This window comes from Vigna radiata, chromosome 8, assembly GCF_000741045.1.
Source record: "Vigna radiata var. radiata cultivar VC1973A chromosome 8, Vradiata_ver6, whole genome shotgun sequence".
Taxonomy (NCBI): Eukaryota; Viridiplantae; Streptophyta; class Magnoliopsida; order Fabales; family Fabaceae; genus Vigna; species Vigna radiata.
In genome coordinates, this window is record NC_028358.1 from 44,947,031 (window position 1) to 44,972,817 (window position 25,787).

The following is a 25,787-nucleotide window of genomic DNA, read 5'->3' on the forward strand; positions in this document are numbered from 1 at the left end:
GTTGAGTTGACTCACTAAGTAACCAACTTGCGGTGGATCAGGTCGGATCGGGCCAGATTACTCGTTTTGACAATTCTATTCAAAATACAAACGCATAATCATAAACCATTCAATTTTATTCTATTATAATTCCGAGTCATGTGGTAAAAATAAAAAATAAAATAAAATATATAAATAAGTAAAATAATATTACACATTACATATGTGTAACCCACCTTTAAATGAAATCACAAAATAAAAAGAAAATTGTATAGTCAACCTTCTGATAAAAAATACATTATTATTATTATTATTATTATTATTATTATTATTATTATTAGTTTAAAATTAATTATAAATAGGGTTAAATATGTTTTTAGTTCCTATACTTTGAGGCGATTTTGGTTTTAGTTCATTTTTAAACTATGATACAATTTAGTCCTTCAACTTTAGAAAACTCTGGTTTTAGTATTTTTTACCAATTTTTTTTAACTTTATTTGTTATTTCAAACACGTTTCATTATAGCATTTGGATTGTTTATACTGTTTGGCACATTTTTGTTTCAATGTTAACTGATAAACGTGCTTAAAATAACAAATAAAGTTAAAACAAAATTGGTAAAAAAGACTAAAATCAGAATTTTCTAAAGTTGAAGGACTAAATTGTATCATAGTTTAAAAATGGACTAAAATCAAAATCGTTCTAAAATATAGGAACTAAAAATATATTTAACACTTATACATATTGTACATATGAACAAACCATTGATACTTTTTTTCTGTCATGCTAAACTTGTTATCAAACCATAGGTTCTCGGTCGACCTCGTGGCCTATTTATACACCTAACAACTAAATGTAAGCATTAAAGAGGTTGTTGTCTAACTAGTTATAAGGCTATACAAGCAAATTGTCAAATATCACTAAAAATGCAATGTAATTATGTAATGTAAATTACAAGGATTTTTAATAAATTAATTCGAGAAAATGCTTTTGGTTTCTAAAAATTAAATTTAATCCATATACTGGAATTAATTAGTGATTTTTTTAATTTAACAAAACATATATGTACTAACTTTTTAATATTTAAATACAATATAAAGTATAATTTGTATCCGTGAGAACTAATTTATCAATTTAAAATTATAAGACTAAAACACAAGTTCATAAATAAATACAGTAATTAAAAACAAATTTTTATAATAATTTATTATTTTGTCGAAATAGTATTATTTTATTATTTTTCAATGTTTTTTACTATATTCCTGCTAACAAGATAATATCATAGTTTGCTGTATAATTATTTTTTAAATATTATTGTTATGCTTTCTTTTATTAATAAAAACCATTCAGAGAGTTCTGTGTACACGTTATTCTTTTTTTCACTCGTTTAAATCTTATAAATACAATATAACCACAACGAAAACATGAATTGAGATTGAGATCGAAATTTTCTATGCTGCTCACTTACCATTATTCTTCGGTCTCTCTCTATATATATATACATGTGTGTGGGGCTCTCTCATGTTGCATTATTTCATGCACTTTTTTTTGTTCATCTGATTATATTTACATGTTGTTTATTTAACACTTGTTTAGATGTATAAATTTTATTTAATGTTTTCATTTAATAAACTTAAATAAGTTTCAACTGATTTTTTAATTTTAATATTTTCAGTTATATCTTAATTATTAAGTACAGAATCTGTATATTTTTAAATTGATTATGTGATGATTATTTTGTTAAGAGATGTTGTTTAGTTATTTTTACGTATTACGAAATATAAAATATCAAGTTGATGAATAATTTCTTAATAACAGTAATCGATGACCTAAAATATGAAATATAAATAGTGTTTCATAAAATTATTTATTCAGATAACTCAAAAAAAAATTATAAATGAGAAAAACAAGCAATTATATAATGTAAATTAATTGTATAAAAGCAACTATTTTTTATTATTAATATTACTTTTAAACTAAAATAAGTATCTTATTGATTTTTTTAACTGTCTTTTAGTTTGAATTTAATTATTTTTTAAAACAAAATAATTATTTTAATAAATAAATACACATCTAGCATATGTATTTCCATGTATATATCGAAAAAAAAAACAGAGTAGTTTCTAAAAAAAAAACATCATAAACAAATATAGAGAAAAGAAGAAAAAAAAAGCATTTAATAGGAATACATGTGAATTTCATTTAACATTTTTATTTGATTAACTTAATTAAATTTCTAGTCTTTTATAATTTAAATATTTTTAATTGTGCTTTTATTAGAACTTGCTGGCTTATTAAGTTAAAAAAATCATTAATTTAAATTAATCACTTGACACCAATTTTTATTAATTTGAATGATATGACCATTATCTCATGTGGTGATAATTTTTTTACTTGTTTTAACATTATATCAAGATATAAATAGAAAACTAAAGCTTTAATAGTTATAAATGATAATATGGGTTGACTTTATTTTATAATAAGTTTTTAATGGGAATAATAAAAATTATATAACTTCGTATTTATTAATATATCAATTTTTTTAAGTAAGATAATAAATTAATCATGTAATCTCATAATTATTTATACACAAAAATATTTTAATTAAAATAATAATCACATTAATGAAAGATTAAACTTTAATTAAAAAATATCAAATCAATATAATGGATAAAAAAAGTAACACAAATCGTGTAACAATATAAATATTTTAATTGGTTGTACAACACACTCAAGTACATTCTTTAACAAAAGTTTTTATTTACTATTAAGATAATTCTGTCATAAATTTTGCAATGCAACAAGAAGTAGGAATGACTAAAAAACTTACTAGAAGAATGACTAGCTTTCATTTTTTTAAAATAAAGAACTAGAATAAACGTTTGAACAATGATTCAATATCCAATTTTCGTTATTTGAAAACATTTATTATCCCAATTATGACAAAAATCATCCTCGTTGACCATACAAAAAATATTTTCGTATCGGGAAATCGAGAGGCAAACTAACATTATTAAGGCCAATTGGTAAGATCAACTAACCATGACCAGCAAAGTAAACTTTTAGTCATGATTAAGATAAAATATTGATTAAGGGTGATTAAGTTATGATTGAGTCTAAGATTGGTAAAAGATAATCACTTTTATTAGGTGTGCATTTATTATAGCATCTAGATTATCGAACAACAGTTCTGACTTTGGCATCAGAAAATCTATAACAAATATATTTAGGGACAGAAAACAAGAGACTGGAAGCGACAACCGAACGAAACTTAGAAAAAATTGTATAAAACTTGAATGACTCAACCCCATACCAGAACACTTTTGATCTTTTCCTTCTGAGCTTGAATCATTTAAAAAGCAAGAAATGCAATTTCAATCCTAATACATTAGAGCATATTTACGACCACTGATATTGTCAAGTTCAACATAACCTTGACTTGGCAAATAAACTCACCATTTTGGTCACTGTGAAATTTTGTAATTTAGATTATGTAATATGTAAATTTTATTATATAATTTAAATATATATATTTTTTATTTTGAAATATATAATTCAAAATATTATTTTTTATAATTTAAAATATATAATCTAAAACATATTTTTTACATTTTATTAAGAAAGGTATATTGCAGAATGTAAAAAAAATTAGTATAGAGTATACATCTTAGAATACAATCATTTATACAAATGAAGATTGAAATTATGAAGGTGCAGAAAGAAATACTTCGATTATTGTATTTTGGGTTTACTAAGGCCCAATACGCAATTGAGAATCCCATAAAGATCTAAACCCTGTGTCTGTTCTTGTTTCTCCTTCGTCACTCTTAATCTTCATCTTCATCTTCGTCTTCTTCACCATGTCTTCTTTAACTTTCACGGAGGTAGCATCCAGCTTCTTCAGCCTCGCTTACCGCAATCCCAAACCTTTCACGCTCTCACTTCAAACCACTCTCCTCCCTCTTCTACGCAGAACAACCACTCGTTCCCAATCTCTAACCTGCTCTCTCTCCGCACCATTCCCTCTCAGACCCGCTCGCCGCTTCACCGTCGCCGCCACCACCGCTGCGCCGCCTCATTCCGAGGACTCCGACGTTTCCACCGTAATTCCCCCTGACAATCGCATTCCGGCAACCATCATCACCGGCTTCCTCGGTTCCGGCAAGGTATCCATCCTGTTTCCCTCACTTTCCTGCTCAGTAAAATCACAGCTGAATCTGAATACTTAACTTCTTTAACCGAACAGACGACACTGCTGAACCATATTCTGACAGCGGAGCATGGAAAGCGCATTGCGGTTATTGAGAATGAGGTATTCGTGTTGCGGAGTTTGTTCAATTTTTATGGTTACGTGACTCTGAGTGCAGATTGTTTCGGTTAATGTGTTGGTTAGTAGAAGGAACTTACTCTCTGCATTATTTGTAGTTTGGTGAAATTGATATAGATGGCTCTTTGGTCGCGGCAAAAGCTGCTGGTGCTGAAGATATTATGATGCTGAACAATGGCTGTCTTTGCTGTACTGTGAGGGGTGATCTTGTCCGAATGATTTCTGAATTAGTTGCTAAGAAGAAAGGAAAGTTTGACCATATTGTTATTGAGACTACAGGTAACGAATAACTTCTGTTTTTGCATGTGTATGTAATTCTTTTCGTACTATGACTGTGTAGAATTGAGGTTTTGAGCTGGTAGAGCCTATTCTGAAGATGTCATGGACTTATTATTAGTTATTGCGAGAGTGTATGATTGTACTCAGTGTCTTGTTTTGTTGTTTGTGCTCTGCACTTCGACAGGTTTGGCGAATCCAGCGCCAATAATCCAGACCTTTTATGCGGAGGAAAATATTTTTAATGAAGTCAAATTGGATGGCGTTGTTACTCTAGTTGATGCAAAGCATGCTGGTTTTCATCTTGACGAGGTTAAGCCAAAAGGTGTGGTCAATGAGGCTGTGGAACAAATTGCATATGCGGATCGTATTATCGTAAATAAGGTATTGGCTAATTTATTTTTGTTGTGGAGTGGCTTTAGTTTTGCAGAAATGAAACATTTAGATTATTTAAGGCATATCGGTTTTGATTTGGCAACTAGCCAACCTGCTAAAGGGTAGATTATTTTTATTGTAGCATGGGCAACCTTACATTCAATGTGAAGTTATTAATAAAATTCTACATTCCAGGTTATGGAATGTGATGTATATTATCTTTATGCCTGATATTGTACGCTAATGACATTCTTGTTTATATTGCACCAGACTGACCTAGTTGGTGAACCAGATATTGCTTCTTTGGTCCAGCGGATAAGGGTTGGTGTCTATCTCCTCCTATTGTATCTATGAGTTCAGTTTTAGCTTGAATTTGAATTTTATTTCATTATTTTGAGCCCCAAATGAACATGGCTTTGTCATTAATTCAGAAAATAAACAGCTTGGCCAACTTAAAGCGGACAGAATATGGAAAAGTTAACTTGGATTATGTTCTTGGCATTGGGGGCTTTGATTTGGAGAGGTAGCTTTTTGTTCTTGTTTCTGATTCAATGTATTTGAATTGTTCAAGAAAATGGCAATCTAAATATGGGCTCACTAGTTCTCTGCACAAGAAGTTTTTTGTTAATCATATGGTTCCTTCGTGACTATGCACTCTCATATATAAACAATTATATGTTGAATTGTTTAAGAAAATGGCAATCTAAATTTTGCTCACTAGTTCTCTGCACAAGGAGTTTCTTGTTAATCATATGATTCCTTCGTCACTATGCACTCTCATATTCAAACAAATATAATATCCTAGTCTTATACTGAAACTGTTTTTGTCGGTTTACTATTCCTAGTCCCTAATTATATATAACTCTGAGAACTATTCATGTTAATTATTATCCTCACCGGCGACAATGCTCATAGCAGTACTCATTTTCCTGTGTCATTGTCATATTTCTTGCTCTGTTGCAATGTGATCCATAATCTTACATGGATATTTCAAATGTTCTGCTTTAATATTATTGTATCTTTCTAAATCTAGATATATAATTTGTTTTTTCTTGATCTTATACAAGGATTGAGAATTCCATTAATGATGAAGGTGCAAAAGAAGATCATGACCATAGCCATGACCACGAGCACGAGCACCACGACCATGGGCATGAGCACCATGACCATGATCATCACCATGACCACAAGCATGGTACCTTTTATTTTTTTCTTGAGTCAGTCGTGTACATGTCATTTTATTCTTGTTTGTAGCTCTACTCGCAACGTACTGGTGGTCTTATGAGTCTTACAAGTTTAGATTTACTTGTTTACACATTTTACATGGAAACCTGTACATTTAAATTATTATTCCCTATAGATTTGGCATTTGGAAAGGGATCAATTCCTAATAAGTAGCTTCTTAATTCATCATTCATAAGGACATGCTTGTGGAATATGTCATTTTAACTTTGTTGGAAATAATATCCAATTTGTTGTGTACAGAACACCATGATCACCACTCTCATGATCATACTCACGATCCTGGTGTGTCATCCGTCAGCATAGTTTGTGAAGGGAGCTTAGACCTTGAGAAGGTTAGAATGACGTATACTTAATGCTAAGTGTGTCAAATTCTATTTTCCATTTGGATGGCTGTGGAATGCCTTTCATTCTTTTATGTACATGTAAAAAGTCAGTGTTGGCATTTGCCTATTAAACGGCTATCTTTTTCAGGCTAACATGTGGCTTGGTAACTTGTTACTGGATCGGAGTGAAGACATTTATAGGATGAAGGGTCTTCTATCTGTTGAAGGAATGAACGAGAGATTTGTCTTTCAGGCAAGCTTAAATTCCTTTACCGTGAAGGGATCTTAAATGAATTCCTTAAATTTTTTCCACTGGGCTAATTGTTGTTTGTTATTGCCCATCGGCTCTGACAATTATCATTTATGTTCCGTTTCGTGGAATTAAGCAATTTTTTTTTTACAGGGAGTTCATGACATATTTCAAGGATCACCTGAGAGGTTGTGGGGTGCGGATGAACCAAGGATAAACAAAATTGTATTCATTGGGAAAAACTTGGATGGTAAGGAATTGGAAAAAGGATTCAAGGCATGTTTAATATGATACGAAGAAACTGCATACACTGCTTTGAAGTATGTATCTCTCCGTTGCCCATTGATGCACGTTGAAGCTATGAGTATGCCGATATACCACTTAGACCGTCCAGATATATATTGTGAAGAATGTTCCATTTTTACATTCAGTTTTACTTGGTTCTTCAAATGTGACTGAGTTTTAACTTATTTTTCCTTGGTTGTTTCATGAGCTTAAATTTTGTTAAGAAGAATCATCCGAGAACATTGAACTTGTACAGATCAAAGAACCTTGATAAAAATTAATGAGAACATGAATATATTCATGTAAGCAATAGATGTTAGACCTACTAAAAAGGTTCCCCTATAATTATCTAGTCTTGTAGTAGTAAAAACCGAATAGAATCTTCTGTAGCATTTTAACCATCATACTGAATTTCACACACCAATCTATCACACGTAATCTACCACCACAATAGTGAGGTAGAAATGGTGTCGACTTTTTGTAGTGTGTTCTTTGAGAAGGGTCAAAAGTATAGCACGTGGTGCATTTTTTCACTTATCAGTCCCACGGATGATAGCAATTTCTGTGTTTAGTGTTGCATGATCCCCAAGTAAACCTATACTATGTTTTACATCTTATTTACCATGAGCAGAGTGTTATATTGATATTTTTAGTAAACTATTTAATTTATTTTTAATCTAAAAGTCATATAAATTATTAAATAATTTATGGAACTTTTAATTTAAAATTTTAAACTTATGGTATAAGTCCCTATTTTTTAAATTTTCATTCTAATTTTAAATCAATTTTAACATTAAACTATATATGTTTAATTCATTATAATTTTAAACTAACTTTAATTCTAAATTAAAAATATTTATAAAAATATCAATATAATATTTATATAAAATTAGATTTGATTTTAAATTAAAAATAGAAAAAATATTAATATTTTTAAAAAATTAAAATTAAATTGAACAAAGTAATAAATATAAAAATCAAATACAAAAATTAAAACATTATTAAAAAAAATATTAAAATTGAACTAACAAAACTCAAGAAACTAAATTAAATTTTAATAAAAATATTATATATATACCAATTTAAAAAAAAATCATTATATATTATTTATCCATAAGTCTAAAATTTAATATTCAACAAGATGCATTACACAATAATACCATAATATGCATCTTAGTCTAAATATTAATTAAAAAAATTATTAATATCATAAAATCTATATTAATTTTTTTCTTATAAACACTAGAAGAAAATAAATTTGTAGTTGTATTTTCGGCATTTGATAAATATGTTGATATAGTCTTACTAATTATTAAATTACTTTCAATATATGGATTGTAATAATCTCATACTTAATATATTTATTATATATTAAATATAAATGTTTCGGGTTAAGACTTAGAATTTTTACTCAAAGTATTTAAAGTTATTTTGTTCGGACAAACTTCTTAATCGTCTTTTATTATCCAAATTACATTATTCGTTTCCTTTCTGTTTTGTCCAAATGGTGTGGGAGGATACCTGCAAAAGGTACTGACGATCAAGTCAGTGACTTTTGTGTGATAATATTTAATAAAACGAGTATTCATAATTATTTACCTTATTGTCAAACATATATTTATAAACATCAAAATGAGTTTATCCATCTGATCTATATTGATATTTTTATTAATTGACAATCAATTGTAATTACCTCGACTATCTTAACCAGTTAAGAGTTATTAGTTGTTTTTTTGTCTAGTTCATTGGTCTGACAAATATCTGGAGCTGGGCAAAAAATACCTACTATAGTTAATTGTACTATATTATATTAAAAAGAAGTGAACCATTTTTACTATAACTTAAATATACTGTTTTATGGTTCAGTTTTTAAAAACTGAACTTAATAAATTTTCGGTTCATTAAACTGCAGTTAATTGTATTGTCTGATTTTTTTTAATTGTTGAGCAAATGTATGATAGTTGAACAATTGAACATCATAACCAATAAAAAAAAAAGTTGTCTTTAACATTTTGGGAGTATTATAGATTTTTTTTTTGTTTATCAATGAAATTGGATGTAGGATTTTATTTAATAGAAAGAAAATACAAATTCTAACTTTTTTTTTTTTTTATCTGCATTAGTATTGTTGAAGAGTTTTAATTTGGGTGAAGCGAAAATATTATATAACAAAGTGAACTTATATAGAGCAATAATTTTAAATGAAATGTAAGAAAAATGGTCTCAAAATAAAGCTTATACATACCTTGATTTTTTATTTTTTTTTATAAATTGGATAAGAAAGGAATTTCGAGAAACTGAAATGGTAATTCTGAATTAGAATGATTTGCAGAAATATAATTGGAATTAGATAAAAATCTCAGGTATTAATCAGAATGATTTGCAAAAATATAATTGGAATTAGATAAAAGTTTCAGGTATTAACCATTTATATACTCAAGTGGTTTTTTTTTTTCTTTTATAACATAAAAGAAAATTTAAACAAGTTGTCTGAATATTATAAATTTTAAATCTATTATAAAAGAAAATTTAGATTAACAAGACAAAGATATTAACAATTGTTGAAGATTCAATCAACAATAACAATACAAGATATTTTCCTTTATAACATATTTAAATTGAAATTGAAATTTCTTTTATAACATAAACTAATTAATTTATATAGTTAAGTGATTTTTTTTTCTAATAAGAGTATTTTTGCTTTAAAAAAAGTAAAGATAGTATAGTAGTTAAAATTTTCGGTCAGTAGTTTAGTTCAGTTTATATATATTATAGTTTAATATAATTTACAATCCAGTTACTAATTCAGTTCAGCTTATATTGTAGTTTAGTACAATCTAGTATAGTACAATGCAATTCAATTTGATAAAACAGTATAGTTCACTTGATAAAACAAAAAACAGTTTAGTTTGTCTGAACTATTTTACAGTTAATTCAGTTTAAACAAATTAATTTTTAGTTTAATACAGTTTTTAACAATACAGTACAATATATACAGTTTCATTTTTCCATCCCTACAAATATCCATCCCATACAATAATGATATTTTTTGGAAGTGCTACTTGGATGAGATTAATGTTAGAGTTACAAAATGTTTGTGACCTAGACTAAAAACATTAAGGATGATAAACGGATTTTGTATTTCATCACAGTAGAGTATAAGAATAAAAATAAAATAAAATAATAACAATTGTTATCGAGGGGAGCTGAAGAAATAATAAAACATTTATATTTCCTTTGTTTAAAAAGTGATTTGATTATATATTTAATTTAATATTTAATAATAGTGTATAGAATGGAAGTGAAGGGGGAAAGGTAGCCAAACCCCAAATAGGGTTTTTAGTCCCGCTCTGCCTATTCACACTGATATGATATCGTAAAGAGTCTATTCCATCTTCTTCACCAGCGACTCTGTTACTGTGAATGTTCAATTGAAACCAAAACCCTAAATTAAACCCTAACCACTCTACACCATGTATCTCTACAGTCTCACTCTCCAGCGTCCCACCGGCATCATCTGTGCCATCAACGGCAACTTCTCCGGCGGCAAGAGCCAGGAAATCGTCGTCGCCCGAGGCAAGGTCCTTGATCTCCTCCGTCCCGACGACAATGGCCGGATCCAAACCATCCTCTCCGTCGAAATCTTCGGCGCCATTCGCTCTCTCGCTCAGTTCCGCCTCATGGGCGCTCAGAAGGACTACATCGTCGTTGGCTCCGACTCCGGCCGCATCGTAATCCTCGAATATAACAAAGAGAAAAACGTATTCGACAAAGTTCACCAAGAAACCTTTGGAAAATCTGGTTGCCGCCGAATTGTCCCAGGTCAGTACCTCGCCATCGATCCAAAGGGTAGGGCCGTTATGATTGGCGCCTGCGAGAAGCAGAAACTTGTTTATGTTTTGAATAGGGACACTGCTGCTAGGTTAACCATTTCTTCCCCTTTAGAAGCTCATAAATCGCACACTTTAGTTTATTCAATTTGCGGTGTTGACTGTGGCTTTGAGAACCCTATTTTTGCTGCTATTGAATTGGACTACTCTGAGGCCGACCAGGATTCCACTGGTCATGCTGCTCGTGATGCTCAGAAGCATTTGACCTTTTATGAGCTTGATCTTGGGCTCAACCATGTTTCGCGGAAGTGGTCCGAGCAGGTTGATAATGGGGCCAATTTGCTTGTTACTGTTCCTGGGGGTGGTGATGGCCCTAGCGGGGTGCTTGTTTGTGCTGAAAATTTTGTTATTTATAAGAATCAGGGTCATCCTGATGTTAGGGCTGTGATTCCACGGCGAGAGGACTTGCCGGCTGAGCGTGGCGTGCTTATTGTCTCTGCTGCCATGCATAAACTGAAGAGCATGTTCTTCTTCCTCCTGCAGACGGAGTATGGGGATATTTTTAAGGTCACATTGGAACACAACAATGACCGTGTATCTGAATTGAAGATTAAATATTTTGATACTATTCCTGTTACTGCTTCGATGTGTGTGCTGAAGTCAGGGTTCTTATTTGCTGCCTCAGAGTTTGGGAACCATGCTTTGTATCAATTTAAGTCTATAGGTGATGAGGATGATGTGGAGGCATCATCTGCCACTTTAATGGAAACCGAGGAAGGTTTTCCGCCTGTGTTTTTCCAGCCCAGGAGGCTGAAAAACCTTGTCAGGATTGACCAGGTTGAGAGTTTAATGCCAATAATGGATATGAAGGTCAGTAATCTCTTTGAAGAGGAAACTCCTCAGATTTTTACTCTCTGTGGACGTGGTCCTAGGTCGTCTTTGAGGATTTTAAGAACTGGTTTAGCAGTTAGTGAGATGGCTGTGTCTAAGCTTCCTGGTATACCAAGTGCTGTTTGGACTGTGAAGAAGAATGTTATTGACGAGTTTGATGCTTACATTGTTGTGTCATTCACAAACGCAACTCTTGTGCTTTCCATTGGTGAGACTGTTGAAGAAGTTAGTGACAGTGGGTTTCTTGACACGACTCCCTCCCTTGCTGTTTCTTTGATAGGAGATGATTCTCTCATGCAGGTTCACCCAAATGGTATTAGGCATATCAGGGAGGATGGCCGTATTAATGAATGGAGAACACCTGGAAAGAGAACAATTTCAAAAGTTGGATCAAATAGGCTTCAGGTTGTTATTGCACTCAGTGGAGGGGAGCTTATATATTTTGAAGTTGATGTTACTGGTCAGTTGATGGAGGTGGAGAAGCATGAAATGTCTGGAGATGTTGCTTGTTTAGACATTGCTCCAGTGCCCGAAGGCAGACAAAGATCTCGATTTCTTGCAGTTGGCTCATATGACAAGACCATCCGCATCTTATCACTGGATCCTGATGATTGTATGCAGGCACTAAGCGTTCAGAGTGTTTCTTCAGCTCCAGAATCTCTACTTTTTCTTGAAGTTCAAGCTTCTGTTGGTGGTGAGGATGGTGCAGATCATCCTGCTAGCCTATTCTTGAATGCTGGGTTACAGAATGGTGTGTTGTTTAGAACTGTGGTGGACATGGTTACAGGTCAGCTTTCTGATTCGCGTTCCAGGTTCTTAGGATTGAGAGCCCCAAAGCTGTTTCTCATCATTGTGAGAGGCAAGCGGGCTATGCTTTGTTTGTCTAGTCGACCCTGGCTTGGTTATATTCACCAAGGACATTTTCTTTTAACACCCCTTTCATATGAAACCCTTGAATATGCTGCTTCATTTTCATCTGACCAGTGTGTAGAAGGTGTAGTTGCTGTTGCTGGCGAGGCCTTGAGAATTTTTACCATAGAAAGGTTAGGAGAAACATTCAATGAAACTGTAATTCCATTAAGGTACACACCAAGGAAATTTGTGCTGCAACCCAAACGAAAACTCCTTGTGATGATTGAGAGTGATCAGGGAGCATTAACTGCAGAAGAGCGTGAAGCTGCTAGGAAAGAGTGTTTTGAGGCTGCTCAAGCCGGGGAGAATGGTCCTGGAAATGCGGACCAAATGGAGAATGGTGGTGATGATGAAGATAAAGATGATCCCCTCTCTGATGAACACTATGGCTATCCAAAAGCTGAATCAGAGAAATGGGTTTCATGCATCAGAGTTCTTGATCCCAGGACAGGAAATACAACTTGTCTTTTGGAGCTTCAGGAGAATGAGGCTGCTTTCAGCATATGCACAGTAAATTTCCATGATAAGGAATATGGAACCCTTTTAGCTGTTGGGACGGCAAAGGGACTGCAATTTTTGCCCAAAAGGACTGTAACTGCAGGATTTATTCATATTTATAGGTTTGTAGAGGATGGAAGATCTCTTGAACTTCTTCACAAAACACAGGTAGAAGGTGTTCCTCTTGCTCTATGTCAGTTTCAAGGAAGATTACTTGCAGGGATAGGACCTGTGCTCAGGTTATATGATTTGGGAAAAAGACGTCTGTTAAGAAAATGTGAGAATAAGCTATTCCCCAACACAATTGTCTCTATTCAGGCATATCGTGATCGAATTTATGTTGGTGATGTTCAAGAGGTATGTTCTATGTTATATCCATATGTAGCTTATGTTCGTACTGGTTTCTCATGTGGAACCATAGAAGGAATTCAATCACTACTAATTGGTATCTTCATTTATGCATTAATGACGATAGACAAAAGACCTCTAGCTCATAGTTCAATTGGACATGTAGGTTATATTCGTACTGGTTTCTCATGTGGAACCATAGAAGGGTTTCTATCACTGTTAATTAGTATCTTAATTTATGCATTAATAACGGTGGATGCATTCACCACAGTTTTAGAATTGTGGTAAATCCATAGCTGTTAAATATCCACATTGGGTGACTTGAGCTTTCTGGTAGTATTTGATTGATATAACTGTGGATTGTGACATTAATTTGTCTGTGTGGTGCAAAATGTAATGTATTAGTTTCACTGATTTGGTTTTTATACAAAACTTCCGTGGGTATTATACTATTTTGGAAAGACTTGACTAAGTCTTTTCTGTTGTGAATTTATTCTCTCTTAATTTTGCAAATAGACAGTGTGCTGCTGCACTACATCTTTCAATTCACTGAATAAAATCTTCACTTAATTGTGTTCTTTTCTTTCTTCTCTCCAGTCTTTCCATTACTGCAAGTATAGGCGGGACGAAAACCAACTGTATATATTTGCCGATGATTGCGTTCCAAGGTGGCTTACTGCATCGTACCACATAGATTTTGACACCATGGCAGGCGCAGACAAGTTTGGAAATATCTATTTTGTGCGGCTGCCACAAGATGTTTCAGATGAGATAGAAGAAGATCCTACTGGTGGTAGGATCAAGTGGGAGCAAGGAAAGCTGAATGGAGCTCCCAATAAGGTGGAAGAAATTGTACAGTTTCATGTTGGTGATGTGGTCACATGCTTGCAAAAGGCTTCTCTCATACCAGGTGGTGGAGAGTGCATTGTATTTGGAACAGTTATGGGAAGTGTGGGTGCTCTACATGCCTTTACTTCACGAGATGATGTTGACTTCTTTTCTCATTTGGAGATGCATATGAGACAGGATCACCCACCTTTGTGCGGAAGAGACCACATGGCATATAGGTCTGCATATTTTCCCGTTAAGGTATGCCTGATATGTTCTTTTTGTTTTTTGTGCTTTTTTGGACGTGGCATTAAATTTTTTCAAATTTCTGATAGTCCTGCTTTATTGTGTAGGATGTTATTGATGGGGATCTATGCGAGCAATTCCCAACATTGCCAATGGATTTGCAGAGAAAAATCGCTGATGAATTGGACAGAACCCCTGGAGAGATACTGAAGAAACTCGAGGAAGTGAGAAATAAGATTATTTAAGAAATGGTTGCATGAAAGGTATGGTTCCCTAATTTTATCTATTTTGGTCCTGACTGTTCTACCGTTGTCATAATAGATTTATAACCAATACATGAGATGTAATTTTATTTGAGATGGATAATTCCAACATTGTGACCACTATCAACATGAGGATTTGTCCCCCCTTTCTATTCTAACGCAGATCTTATACTAAAAGAGTTTAGATTTCCTTAATAGAGAGAATGAGGTATTACTGTTAGACATGTTTACAAGCTAACTTCTTTAATGGGACTACCCTCCAACCCCTTGTCTGGACTATCTCCTTTTAAAGGTAGTCTTGGCCGAGGATTGTTTTCTTTATTTTCTGCTGAATAAAAAATTAAAGGAAAATTCTTCACTTGTCCAAAATTTTTGTTGTTTGGTACTACTTCCATCTGTTGCCATGTAGGTCTTGCCTAAGATGATGACAATGATAATTCATCACGAATAATTTTGCAGTTGCTTAGTTACTGAGAGTTTTGATTTGATGAATGTCTTGTACTGTGTTTTGGTGTTGCAAGCAGGTCATGGTGGAAATATGTTTTTCTAGTAGGTCATTTGCCCGCCGCAGCTAGGTCAAATACTAACAAAGTGAAGTAAGCTCGTGTATCTCATTAATAGGGGAACGGTGATTTCTTGTCATATTTAATTGGAGGGGGATGAAGGAACCTGGCGATAACTCTACTCTGTATTGGAGTCAAACCCACAAGCCTCAGTTGGCAATTTATGTTGTAATTAGTCCTAGTTAACTGTTATCACGCTTTGTGGATGTGATAACGTGCCACATCGCTTCATATCTACAACTCACTCAGCAACCCCTCTCTTTTACTCAAATGAGATGTTTGATTTAACTGGATTTGAAATTTAGTGTAGATTATCACTTTACCATTTCAACGAAAAGTTAGTTCTAGTTTTCCAAAATTAAACGCTTGCATTTAATGTACCTATCAAAATTCATCATCAAACATTATGCACGAAAGTAATGATTAGAGATTTTTTATTTATTTATTTAATTGTTGAGAAACTGTGGTGCCCTCATTTGGGGTTTTGTTGAATTTCTGGTGCCTGCTTTTTCCTTTTCAGATTTTGCCAGCACGGTAACTGAAAGATGCATATCTAGTAATAATTTTTTGCGGATCTGATAAAGGTGTTTCCGAAATGGAATAAATTAATTGTGGAGAAATTAATCGACTTTTTTATTTTCAAGAAAACGTCAATTGTGTTGTGATTCCATTAAATAGTAATTTGTATAGTATTTATATTCAGTTTAAATCTAATTGTTGTTTAAAAAATATTCATATATTATAAATATATTAATATGGTTAAACATGTGAAATATTTCGTGTATTAAGTTTTGCAATAATAATTTTTCAAATTCGTAAGATGAAATATAACAGTGATTTTATAAATTTCTGAATAAAAATGCATATGCTGATGCAATGAAATAATAATTATATAGAGTGGTGACGTTAAGGTCATAAATTTATGTATATAAATGAGTAAAACTTGGTTAAATAAGGATTGAAATAGGAAATTGAGACATTTGTTCCTTTATAAACTGATTTGAAACTGTACACAGGCCCAAATACACGACCCTTTGCTCTAACAATTATGGTCTTCCGGTTCATTTTATGTTGTGCGCTATAACCTTATTCTCTAGGTTTGTTTTCGAAATTGGCTAGAGATCAGACCTGACAAAATGTTCCTGTTCTTCTTTCAAATGTTCCTGTTCTTCTTTCAACTCTCTCTCCAATCTTGTATTTCCAAACTGACATCTCTTCTCGATCCACCCAATGATATCCGAGAATACAATATTCAAGTTTTCCGGTGGCTCTCCATACAGCAGACCATGCCACATTCCAGGATACAACTTCAGTGTCTTGTCAGAGCTTCCAGCAACTTCATGTAGCTGTTTGCTAATTGCTTTATCAGTCACTTGATCCGCCTCACCGTGTAAAACCAGAAAAGGAAGTGAAACCTAACAAAAAAAATCCACATATTCCATTAATTCAAATTCAATTCAATAAGTGTTTCTTATTTACTTCACCAAATTTACCTCATGCAGTCTTTCCTCAATTTCTCTACTGATCCTTAGAAGTTCCGACGCCGTTCTCAGCCGAGGCCTTCCTTTGTAGCAATATTCGTTCCCTCTGATCTGCAATACAACAATAATGCATCAAAATTCTTCCCAGCTTCTGCAAAAAAAAAAAAAATAAATCTAATGAAATACCTCTTCTCTGACTTGAGGCACTTTGAAGGCAATATCAATTATGTCTGGGCCCGGGACTATTCTCCACGACGGAGCAACTTTGCTTAATGCATTCAATACCTTAATCACCATTGTGTTTGGTTTCATTTCTTCTGCAATCTGCAATTTATTAACAAATACCAACTTCACCTCAATGCATCAACAAAATATATACAAAACAACTCTTTCTCTTTTGCATGCTAAATAAATAATATTCACTCTTTTATATTCTACTATCATTCAATCGAATAATATTCCTATATATTAAATTCGCATGTTGTGGTTCTTCTTCATTGGGTTTGAAAATTTCAAAACGTGGGTGTATTTTTAAAGTAAAAACGTAGGCTGCGTATTCTGCTTCTGACGCATCATCACAATAATATACAACGGTTTAGCTTAAAAATATCTTGAACCATGCGTTACTCAAGAGCCATTCAACGCTTTAAAAAGTCAAAGACCTTCGGTGTCAAATATTAGTATCGGTCAAACGGATCCACTCATTTATTTTTTTAACTTACGAATAAACTCAAATCTAATATATAAGAATATATCTTTTATCTTCTATACATTCTATTAAATTTAGATAAAAACAAAACCATATATCTATTTCTTGCGATACAGTTTTCCGGTTATAAATCATACAGAACAAGAACGATTGATAATAAAAGTATTGATGCGTTGAATTAACAAAAAGGAAAGATTCTGATGCGCCTTATCTAGATAGAGTGACATACAAACTAATTTACTATCTTTTTCTATCTCTTTCTATCACTTACGTGATTGTTTCACAAACCAATTCTGTATTTTTTATGTCGATAATTTTGCGTCTCTCTTTAAGTTATTATCTGGTAAAAGCAATTTTCTACTCAAACGGTTTTGATGCCTGTAATATTCTGAGGCGAAAGATTAAGAAAAGATTCCCAGAAAGAAACCATGAAAAGAGGTTTAACAGTGTAATTATGAAAGGAATCACATGTGTGGATTTACAGAATAAGGACAAGAAAAGAAAAAGGGATCAAACCTTGCACATGGGTGCGACCAAAATGGCCCCATCCCAGAATTGTGGTTCTTTCCTATGCAAAAGAAGTGCCACAGCTCCTCCCATGGATTCACCCATCAAGAACCTCATCTTGTTCTTGTACTCTTCTTTTTCTGCAGTTTTAATCATTCACAGAACAAAAAAAAAAAAAAAAAGACAACTTCACTGACAAACATATTCACCAAGCGACAAATCGGCCACGTCATGGGTTGGAAAACATGTTCAACGAAACAACCTCAGTGGCAGGAACCAAATTGACATCAAAATAGAGAAGAAGCAAACCAGAAATCGTGGAGAAATGTTGGAAACAATCGTCGATGACGCTGTCAAGATTCATAACAAGACCAGGAACCCCTTCTGATTTTCCATGTCCTTCGTAATCAATCCCAAACACCGCAAAACCGGCTTGTGAAAGCCTTATTCCCGTGCCTGCAATCAGAAAAAAAGTGCAGAATATTAATACGAACAGAATCAACTTCCATTGTAAATTGGAAAATTGAAAACGAACGAATAATGTTCAGAGGGTAATTGCGTGATTATACTGTTCATGGTGATGCTGCATTCCATGGCGTAGCCATGGCACATGAAGATCAAAGCTTTCGGATTCCTATTAGCCGGAAGCCATCGGCATGTAAAGAGCTTCAACCCTCGTGAATTCAGTATATGTTCCTTAAAAACGTAGAAAAATCAAATAACCACGTTAATATTTCCTTGAATTTTTGTTTTGAAGAATCTGAGCAAGATCAAGACAAGACAGACACACACACACATGTTGATCGTTACCTCCTCGTATTTGATCGCGTAGGTTTCAGTGGCCTGCAGAAAGAAGAAAATCAGTTACGAAGAAAGATATGATATTTATAGATAGAAAGATGGAGAAAAAGAGAGAGACCATGAAGAAAGGTTTTGTTTTGGATGAGTGAAGTGAGCGATAGAGAGAAAGATTTTAAGATTAGAGTGCATGAAATTCAGGAAAAGAAACACGTAAGAGTGGGAAAAAGAATGACATGAGTTTCTCCACTTATAGAGGCAGCAAGCCAAAAAAACCAGACAACATCCAATCATAAACCAAACAAACTTTCTCCTTCCTTAGCCTTGCTCCGCACACATTTTATTATTAGTTATACTACTTAATTAATAATTAATATCTACCTAATTATCATAATTATTAATTTATTATATTCCAATATCTTCTCCATCAGAATTGCCTTAGTTTTTCAGTTTTTACAGATTTTTTCTAAAAAAATGGTGGTTGAATGGATCAAACAGCAAAGAGAGATGCATGTATATTTTAGATTATTATGCTAAATTAATACTGTAATAGACGTGCTTTTTTATTTCCACGTTTTGGTGTTTTCATTAAGCAACTTGGCATTAATTTTGTTGGACTTTTTTTTTGGACGGAGGAGTTTCTTTTGACTCCTTTGTAGATTATATTAATTAATTCCTTAATTATGTTTAATTTGTTGACATTAACACAAACATTATTGGTTACACTTGTTTACGAGATAAAAAGGAAAACACTTTTTGAATTACCTAAAACTAAATATTCTTTAGTAAAACTTCTTTGTTAACAAATCTGAATATTATATAAATAGAATATTTTGTATATTTACGATATTTTTTATATAAAGCAATCAAAACTATATATTTCCATTTTACAGTATTATAATTAAATATTCTTGATTATCCAAATAACAACCAAATTCTTCAACGATAACTTTCGTCCGATACATTATCATATTCTTTAAACTTATGTTTAATTTATTTGAAATATGAAAACACAAGTATAAAATTCAATCATAACATTCGTCCTTAATTATTTGAAATTATCATAGCCTTTAAATGTAGGGTTAATTTACTCTAAATAATTGAATTGCTCTTTGCATTCTTTGAAAATTGAATGTAAGTGAACTAATATAGTTGAAACAAATGTTTTTTGACTTTATATATTTTTTGCTATTTCTTGTCATTATGATTATATATTAGAATTTATATGAATGTGTATTGGAATAATTGAAAATAAAAAAATATTCACTTGTATCTTTTTTTTCCAAAAAGGGTTATTTCTAGAAGCCATGTTGAATTGAAATGATTCATGTTATGTTCACATTGAACAAAATGAGCACAGTCACGGTTTGCAATAAAGAAAGAAGAACACGTGAAATTTCCAATTCAAACAAAACTAGCCTCCATTGAATGTGTGAAATAACTTTTTTTTTTTTTTTTTATGCATTTTCATCTTGTTCTACACATGACATTTATTTTAACTTTGAAGGTGAAAGTACTCTTCTTTCAAAAGTTTTATAACTAAACTTAAAGGTGTATTATTAAAATATTTTATTGTTTAACTAAGCAAATTATGCATATTTTTTTTTTTATTAAACCACTTAAATTTTTCACGAGAGCCACTTATATTTAAGTAGAATAAAATAATCGAAGATGATAACTCTTTTAAAGCATCTGATGTACATGGCAAAAACTTTGTCATTAAACTGAAATTCGTTTTTATTTTAAATTCTAATATATTTAATTATTTAAAAATAATTAAAAAATAAATATATTCAATCATTTTAACTTAAACATATTAAATTTATTTCTGACGTGTCAAATAATATTTTAAATTCATTTTAATGTTAGCTTGAAATATTATTTGATATATAAAAATAATAATTTAAGGTTGTTAGATTAAGTGAATATATTTATTTATTTTTTAAATTTAGATATTAAAATATATTAATATAAAATTTAAAAAAATATAATTTTGTGTTTAAATTTAGAGATTATATACTTATTTAATTATAAAATAGTTATTTAAATTTATCAAAATATAAAACTATTGAATCGAAAGATTGTTAAAGATAATTAAAGAAAAGAGATATATATTTTTTAGATAATGTTTGAATTTGAGGGGATGAGGAATACACGCATGTGTTTGTTTTGTCTGTAGTTTGGTTTAGCCAAGACGGTAACTTTGGAAGCACGACATGATTGCCATATGGATGTTCCATTTCAATTATCGGAAAAAGTTTTTTTAACAATTTTTTTTGACAACTTTATCACAATGCATACGTGACAGTCTATGGTTGATCTATTTCAAATATTTTTTTAAAAATAAATTTAAACAGACTAATAAAATAATGACACGTTGTAAAAAAATTGTTAAAAAAAAATTGTTAAAGTATCATTGTCGTTCAACTATAGGCCAAACCCACAATTCAAAAGACAAACTTTTCAAAATACAAAACAAGACAAAACCAAAAATATCATTACAAAAAGATAAGATTTTCAAATTTTTGGTACATCTCACTGACAATGCACCTAAAGCTCCACTTGCGGGACTACTTAAAAAGATATTTAATAAAATATCTATAATTAATTTATCTTACTTTTTATTAAATTATCTTTTTCCTATGTTGGAGATTATTATTGAAAGTTACATGTCAATTAAAAATAAATCAAATTATAATATATAAATAAGTAAATAAGTGTATACAAATTAATTTCGTGGAAGTTTAATTAAATTTAAAAACATTTTCTAATATTCATCTTTCTAACGTGATTAGTAAAAACCAATAAATTATTTATGAGCTTATTTGAATCTTTTATAAGCTAATTTAACCCGTAGAAAAGAATTTCGTAAGTTATTTATATAATTTATTTTATGGCTTTATGAATTAAAGTTACTTTAATAGTCTTATAATTATATTTGATAAAATCAATAAGCTAAAACGATTTGCTTAGCTACTTAAACTAGTTTATTTTTAAGCTTTCAACTTATAAGCTATGAGTTATATTAGTTTATTAACTTAGTTTATATAGAAGACAGTGTGAGATAATTATAAGATTATATAAAATTTAAAGTTTGATGATTATGTATTTTTTTTCTTATTTCATGTGTCACTTAACCTTTTTTTGTTTTTTATACAATGTTGAAATTTCAACTTATAATTGAATTTATAACATAACCATACTGGCTCATTTACTATTCTGTATATTAATTATTACTTTTTACGAAAATATATATTATATTATTTAATGTTCAATTTCGAAATGGTATACATTTTTTTTTCTAATTTAAAATATCAATAAATACATATAAGTATATAAATATCATATAATAATGGAATAAAGGTCATTAATTTTATAAAAAAAGTAAAAATAATTAATGTGAGTATTAAAAAATTAATTACTGAATTAAGGAGTAGATAAGAGTTAATATAATTTCTTTTATATTATCTAATAAATTAGAAGTGTTCAATTATTATATATTGGGTTAGTTATCAGATTTCTTAAATTCAATAAGTTATCGATAAATAAGTCCAGAACAGAAGAAGCAACATGTCAAAGACAGTAGCAAAACGGAATCCAATTTCCCCTTAGAGTTAAAAGATAAAAATAAATAAATTTGGAATTCAAATTAAAATGAGTAATTTTATAATTCAATAATAAACGCCAATGTTAGTGATATTAAAATTAAAATGAATAATTTTCTATTTATTCTTAACATTTTAAGATCTGCACACATTGGTTTCGTGTATTAAAATTTAAATGCTTTTAGAGTTTAGTATTTAAGGTAAATACATTTAAAAATAATATTTGAAATATTTGTATATTTATAAAATATATTTGGAAACATTGCAGTAGACAATGTTTAAATCGGCCCATTATTTAGTAAAGTGGGCCTCGCCCTTGCGAGTTCCTAGTCCAACCCAAGAAAAAACTGCAGGCCCGTTTTAAACCGTGCCTGGCCGATCCCGAAACAGCATTCTATATAACTAAAAAAAAACCCTAATTTTGAGCTTCGTCTCTTTTATTTAACACTAGGGTTTACAGCATACAGTCGCAGCCGAAGCAGAAGCTCGCGGAATTGTAGCGATGGGTAATTTCCAGAAGCATTATTTTCTGTCCATTGTTGTTAATTGATGTGACTGACAGCGTTGTTTTTGCAGCGAGGATTAAGGTTTACGAGCTGAGGCAGAAGACGAAAGCTGAACTCTTGAATCAGCTGAAGGACCTTAAGGCCGAGCTAGCCTTGCTTCGTGTTGCTAAGGTCACCGGAGGTGCCCCTAACAAGCTCTCCAAGATGTAAAATTTAATGTCTTTCTCCGTTGGATCGTTTGTCATGTACTTTTGTGTTTTTTGCATGTGAGGTGTTTGTGCTTATGTTTTTTTTTTTTTTTTTAATTTGGGGTTGCAGAAAAGTGGTCAGGTTGTCGATTGCCCAGGTTTTGACTGTGATTTCTCAGAAGCAAAAGGCTGCGTTGAGAGATGCCTACAAGAACAAGAAGTACTTGCCCCTTGATCTCCGCCCCAAGAAGACCAGGGCTATCCGCAGAAGGCTTACCAAGCACCAGGTAATGCCATTTGTTATTCCTTTATTGAACTACTAACCGTATGTTACCAAAAGTATGTAGACTATTGTGAATGTTTTATTGTTAGTTTTTAATAAATGGATTGCATTGATTTTGATGATCTTGAATTCGTTCTTTTTTAGTCCCACTTTTGTTTTTATTAGTGTCTACCTGATCTCCTTTGAATGCCCGTTTTGTGTAATGCCTTGAATGTGTATGTCTTGAGGTGTTACTCTCGAGCAATTTCTATCAGTGTTCTAATTCGTCTAGGACAAATTTTTCCATGGTTGCTTGTGTGCTTAATAATTCTCCTGTATTGCTCAAATTTCAATTATATATCATCAATGTTTTTTGGACTGTTGTTAGAGGCGAAATGTGGAAGAATCCCTTTCTACGCTGTTCGGGAGTGGGGGTCGTGTTATTTTGCTTCTCCTCTTTCGAAGCAAATGACCTCTTATAGTTATTGGGATGTACACTAGCCGGTTTAAAATACTGGTTTAATTTTGTTAGAGAGGAAGAGTGTATTGTTTTTGAAGTTTGCCTGTCTGAAATACCCATGCTAAGATTGTCTGTCTTTCAGAAAGGTTCTTTTATCCTGATTGAAAGTAGCGACATCCGTACTTGTCTCCGTCAATCTTTACATACAATTCTAAGTAATTGGATCAATTTGATCTGATCCTGTCCTTTCCAAATGTTATCTAATATGTTATTTGCTCCTGAATCTGTTCTTGAAACAAAAAAGTTACAAATACTAGTGATTTTGAGTTTCATTGACATAATTAGCTTTAGACACGAGGAAATTTAACCTTGATTAGGATTTGTATAAAATCTCGCACATAAACATAAGCATCAATGGTCCTCTAATTTTATCAATTAGTTGTTCTTACATTGTAGATTAACATGGTTGTGGGAATGCCTTATACCTTTTTCTAAGTGTCTTTCCTCTATATTTGGTGGTGATGGACAGTTGTTTTCTCATGAGAATTCTCTTTTGTTATTCATGCAGGCTTCATTGAAGACTGAGAGGGAGAAGAAGAAAGAGACTTATTTCCCAATGAGGAAGTATGCTATCAAGGTGTAATAGTAGAGCAAATCTTAATGATCAATTTGATGTTTACTTCCTTTAATACTTTACCAGTTTTGATACCTCTCAGATTTGTAGTTTCATGTTGGAGTTACCATTTATTATTACCTATGTTAAAATTCGTGTTTGGTTTTTCGAAGCTACGAGGATGTATGCGCATAGTTTTTTTTTTTTTTTTTTTTTTTTATTTTTTTTTTTTTTTTTTTTTTTTTAGTTTTCGTTCAAAATTGATGTATTACGCTTTTGACGTTTCTTTTAATCAACCCTTACATTAACATGCATTTTGAGAAATGTATGCAAAGAGACCATCTGCGTTGACCTTTAAGTGCTCTCCCACTAACTCTCCTATGGCTAATTTTCAAGAATTTTCTGTGTATGATCCAAAAGCAAGCTACAGTGTTGGAGGAAGATGATCGCACATCCCTATTTGCATACTTAAGAGATCCTATAAATTTAATTTAGGATTTTATAATATGTATACGAATCTGAATATAATTAACTGAAACTAGTCTTCGATCGAACTCAATAATATTGCGTGTTAGGCACTTTAATTGGTTAAAAGTCACATTGGAACATACCAATGAAAGTGATTAGTTTTATTTTTTCGAGTAGTATTGAAATACTATGTGCCTTTCTGAAATTACTTGGCATTTGTTGAAATTAAATCTTTTACAATTCTAGTATTTTTCATATATAAACATATAAGAAGCAATTAATAAGGAGCTAACATATGTTTTACGTAAAAAAAACGTCAAAAATTATTTTTACACTTTTTTAATTAGTTAAAACTTCTTAACAAAGCATTGAATTTTTCGATATTTTTTGCAAAACTCGTAATTTGGTTTCTCAGTAGGTTATTTCTGTTTGAGCTAACAAGAATTGATTGCTAGTAAAATTGAGTATGGTACCAGAGATGCTTAGAGCGTGAAGAAATAGTAACACAAAATTGAAAGTGAATGAGGTGTACTCAAACCTTACGTTTTCCCTTAACTACACCCAATAGTCAGTCTCATCTCTATTGAACTGTATGTTCTCAATCCAATCTGCCAATTATGAAAGTAACTTCTCTCGGCTTAGCGTCTCTTTTCTCCATGATTATGGCAATTTCAAAACCATACACAGATAAAATTTTCCATATACATTTATTTATATTTGATAGAATCACACTTGGCTAAATTTTTCTGC

At 31.5% G+C, this 25,787-nt stretch overlaps 4 protein-coding genes across 5 annotated transcripts; 3 read left to right on the top strand and 1 right to left on the bottom strand.

Annotated features, from left to right (window-relative positions):
• Window positions 1-3,840: 3,840 nt before the first annotated feature.
• Window positions 3,841-7,393, top strand: LOC106769714 (COBW domain-containing protein 1). Its single transcript, XM_014655444.2, has 10 exons — window positions 3,841-4,146; window positions 4,227-4,292; window positions 4,406-4,586; window positions 4,771-4,967; window positions 5,229-5,279; window positions 5,390-5,481; window positions 6,026-6,153; window positions 6,444-6,535; window positions 6,675-6,779; window positions 6,930-7,393. The coding sequence occupies exons 1-10, from the start codon at window positions 3,841-3,843 to the stop codon at window positions 7,065-7,067; spliced, it is 1,356 nt and encodes a 451-aa protein (XP_014510930.1). The 3' UTR covers window positions 7,068-7,393.
• A 2,977-nt stretch (window positions 7,394-10,370) lies between these two features.
• LOC106772043 (spliceosome-associated protein 130 A) lies at window positions 10,371-15,890 on the top strand. Its single transcript, XM_014658183.2, has 4 exons — window positions 10,371-13,549; window positions 14,138-14,629; window positions 14,722-14,877; window positions 15,402-15,890. The coding sequence occupies exons 1-3, from the start codon at window positions 10,535-10,537 to the stop codon at window positions 14,857-14,859; spliced, it is 3,645 nt and encodes a 1,214-aa protein (XP_014513669.1). The 5' UTR covers window positions 10,371-10,534; the 3' UTR covers window positions 14,860-14,877; window positions 15,402-15,890.
• Window positions 15,891-16,369: 479 nt separating this feature from the next.
• On the bottom strand, window positions 16,370-19,221 carry LOC106769844 (caffeoylshikimate esterase). 2 transcript variants are annotated; one of them, XM_014655621.1, is made up of 8 exons: window positions 19,057-19,221; window positions 18,948-18,980; window positions 18,707-18,833; window positions 18,447-18,593; window positions 18,147-18,277; window positions 17,108-17,245; window positions 16,934-17,032; window positions 16,370-16,855 (listed from the first exon to the last, which is right to left on the bottom strand). In XM_014655621.1, exons 1-8 carry the CDS (start codon window positions 19,057-19,059, stop codon window positions 16,556-16,558), a joined length of 978 nt encoding a protein of 325 aa, XP_014511107.1. In that variant the 5' UTR covers window positions 19,060-19,221; the 3' UTR covers window positions 16,370-16,555. The 2 variants fall into 2 exon arrangements, with proteins under 2 accessions (XP_014511107.1, XP_022641547.1); XM_022785826.1 differs by having other exon boundaries at window positions 18,934-18,980.
• A 3,697-nt stretch (window positions 19,222-22,918) lies between these two features.
• On the top strand, window positions 22,919-24,745 carry LOC106771052 (60S ribosomal protein L35). The gene is made up of 4 exons (XM_014656940.2): window positions 22,919-23,046; window positions 23,117-23,252; window positions 23,365-23,521; window positions 24,525-24,745. Exons 1-4 carry the CDS (start codon window positions 23,043-23,045, stop codon window positions 24,597-24,599), a joined length of 372 nt encoding a protein of 123 aa, XP_014512426.1. The 5' UTR covers window positions 22,919-23,042; the 3' UTR covers window positions 24,600-24,745.
• Window positions 24,746-25,787: the final 1,042 nt, after the last annotated feature.

Bases quoted from the DNA above. Each gene is read 5' to 3' on its own strand.
- LOC106769714 (XM_014655444.2), top strand. From the start codon at position 3,841: ATGTCTTCTTTAACTTTCACGGAGGTAGCATCCAGCTTCTTCAGCCTC. The intron at 4,293-4,405 runs GTATTCGTGTTG...CATTATTTGTAG, and splicing joins TTGCGGTTATTGAGAATGAG to TTTGGTGAAATTGATATAGA. The intron at 5,482-6,025 runs GTAGCTTTTTGT...ATCTTATACAAG, and splicing joins GGGGGCTTTGATTTGGAGAG to GATTGAGAATTCCATTAATG.
- LOC106772043 (XM_014658183.2), top strand. From the start codon at position 10,535: ATGTATCTCTACAGTCTCACTCTCCAGCGTCCCACCGGCATCATCTGT. The intron at 13,550-14,137 runs GTATGTTCTATG...TCTTCTCTCCAG, and splicing joins ATGTTGGTGATGTTCAAGAG to TCTTTCCATTACTGCAAGTA. The intron at 14,630-14,721 runs GTATGCCTGATA...TTTATTGTGTAG, and splicing joins CTGCATATTTTCCCGTTAAG to GATGTTATTGATGGGGATCT.
- LOC106769844 (XM_014655621.1), bottom strand. The intron at 18,834-18,947 runs GTAACGATCAAC...TACGTTTTTAAG, and splicing joins ACGCGATCAAATACGAGGAG to GAACATATACTGAATTCACG. The intron at 17,246-18,146 runs GTTTGATCCCTT...AATAAATTGCAG, and splicing joins TGGTCGCACCCATGTGCAAG to ATTGCAGAAGAAATGAAACC.
- LOC106771052 (XM_014656940.2), top strand. The intron at 23,253-23,364 runs GTAAAATTTAAT...TTGGGGTTGCAG, and splicing joins CCTAACAAGCTCTCCAAGAT to AAAAGTGGTCAGGTTGTCGA. The intron at 23,522-24,524 runs GTAATGCCATTT...TTATTCATGCAG, and splicing joins GAAGGCTTACCAAGCACCAG to GCTTCATTGAAGACTGAGAG.